The sequence below is a fragment of the Cannabis sativa genome, chromosome 2 (assembly GCF_029168945.1).
Source record: "Cannabis sativa cultivar Pink pepper isolate KNU-18-1 chromosome 2, ASM2916894v1, whole genome shotgun sequence".
NCBI lineage: Eukaryota > Viridiplantae > Streptophyta > Magnoliopsida > Rosales > Cannabaceae > Cannabis > Cannabis sativa.
Window position 1 is genome coordinate 33,946,229 of NC_083602.1, and position 1,357 is coordinate 33,947,585.

The 1,357-nt window shown below is 37.9% G+C and overlaps 1 protein-coding gene across 1 annotated transcript; it reads left to right on the plus strand.

The window, feature by feature from the left end:
- Positions 1–359: 359 nt before the first annotated feature.
- LOC133034273 (uncharacterized) lies at positions 360–827 on the plus strand. The gene has a single exon (XM_061109325.1). The coding sequence runs from the start codon at positions 360–362 to the stop codon at positions 825–827; it is 468 nt and encodes a 155-aa protein (XP_060965308.1).
- The last annotated feature ends 530 nt before the right edge of the window (positions 828–1,357 follow it).

A 1,357-nucleotide genomic window follows, 5' to 3' on the forward strand; every position in this document is an offset into this window, starting at 1 on the left:
TATGGATGGCACAGGTTGGGATTTGGAAATATTGGAAGATCTTTTTGAAGAAAGAGATAGGAAGCTAATTGAGAAAATTCCACTGCAACCTTCAGTTCATGAAGACACTTTGACTTGGGCACTTGAAGCTTCCGGTATATATTCAGTAAAAAGTGCTTACAAAGTACTCCAACAAGTTAGTGGTAGATGGGACAACGATGATGATACTGCTTCACGCTTTTGGACTACTATGTGGCAGCTTAAAATTCCACCCAAAGTAAAAAAACATTCTGTGGCGAGCAGGTTGGAATTGTCTCCCAACACTTTGTATGCTACAAACAAAAAGAGTCAATGTGCACTCCCTCTGCCCGATCTGTAGAATGGAAGAAGAAACTGTAATCCATGCTTTGGTCACATGCTCTCATGTTAAACAAGTATGGGATCGTGTTGGAATTGGAACAACTATCCCTCATGATCATACCTCTTTCTTAGAATGGTGCTTTGGAGTTTTTTCTGGTGTAGATGCAAGCAAGAAATGCTTAGTGGCAACGCTCTGTTGGGCGATCTGGAGCGCTAGGAATGAGTTTGTTTGGCAAAAAAAGGTGGTGAACACTGAAGGAATTGTGGTGTTGGCAAAAGGTTATCTTGATCAATGGACAAATGCTCAAAATACTCTTATTGAGTCATCATGGTCTGGTTTTCAGACGGGTGATGGGGTTGAGCAATGGTTCGCTCCAAGTAAAAATAGTATCAAGATTAATGTTCACGCTGCTCTTTTCGAAGGGGGAACCAACTATGGCTTAGGAATGGTAGCTCATGACCACCAAGGCTTCCTTATTGAGGGCTGAATGGATTTCTACTCGGGGGCTGCTACACCAGAAGTTTCTGAAGCAATTGGAGTCCGCGAGGCTCTAAGTTGGATTAAAAGGAAAAAATGGCAACGCGTGACTATTGAAACAGATTGTTTAATGGTTGTCCAAACAATACAAAGCTCAACAAAAATGATATCTTTGTTTGGACAAGTCATTGATGAATGTAAACAACTCTCCTTTGAGTTAAAACATGTTTCTATTTATTTTGTTAAACGATCAGCTAATGTGGTAGCTCATAACTTTGCAAGAGCTTCTGTATTATTTTCTGGTCGTATCTTTGGTATGGAGTCTGTTCCTACCGAATTGTTACATTGTTTGGTAACAGATTTTGTTGGTTAATAAAATATTATTTTCCATTCAAAAAAAAAAGCTGAAATCAAGAATATTTCAGCCATAAAGATACAATAAATAGCGTATTCACGCAATAAAACCAACCATAAATCTGGCCATGTAGTAAATCTATTTAAATATGGAAAATATACATAATTAAATAAAATTAAATTAAA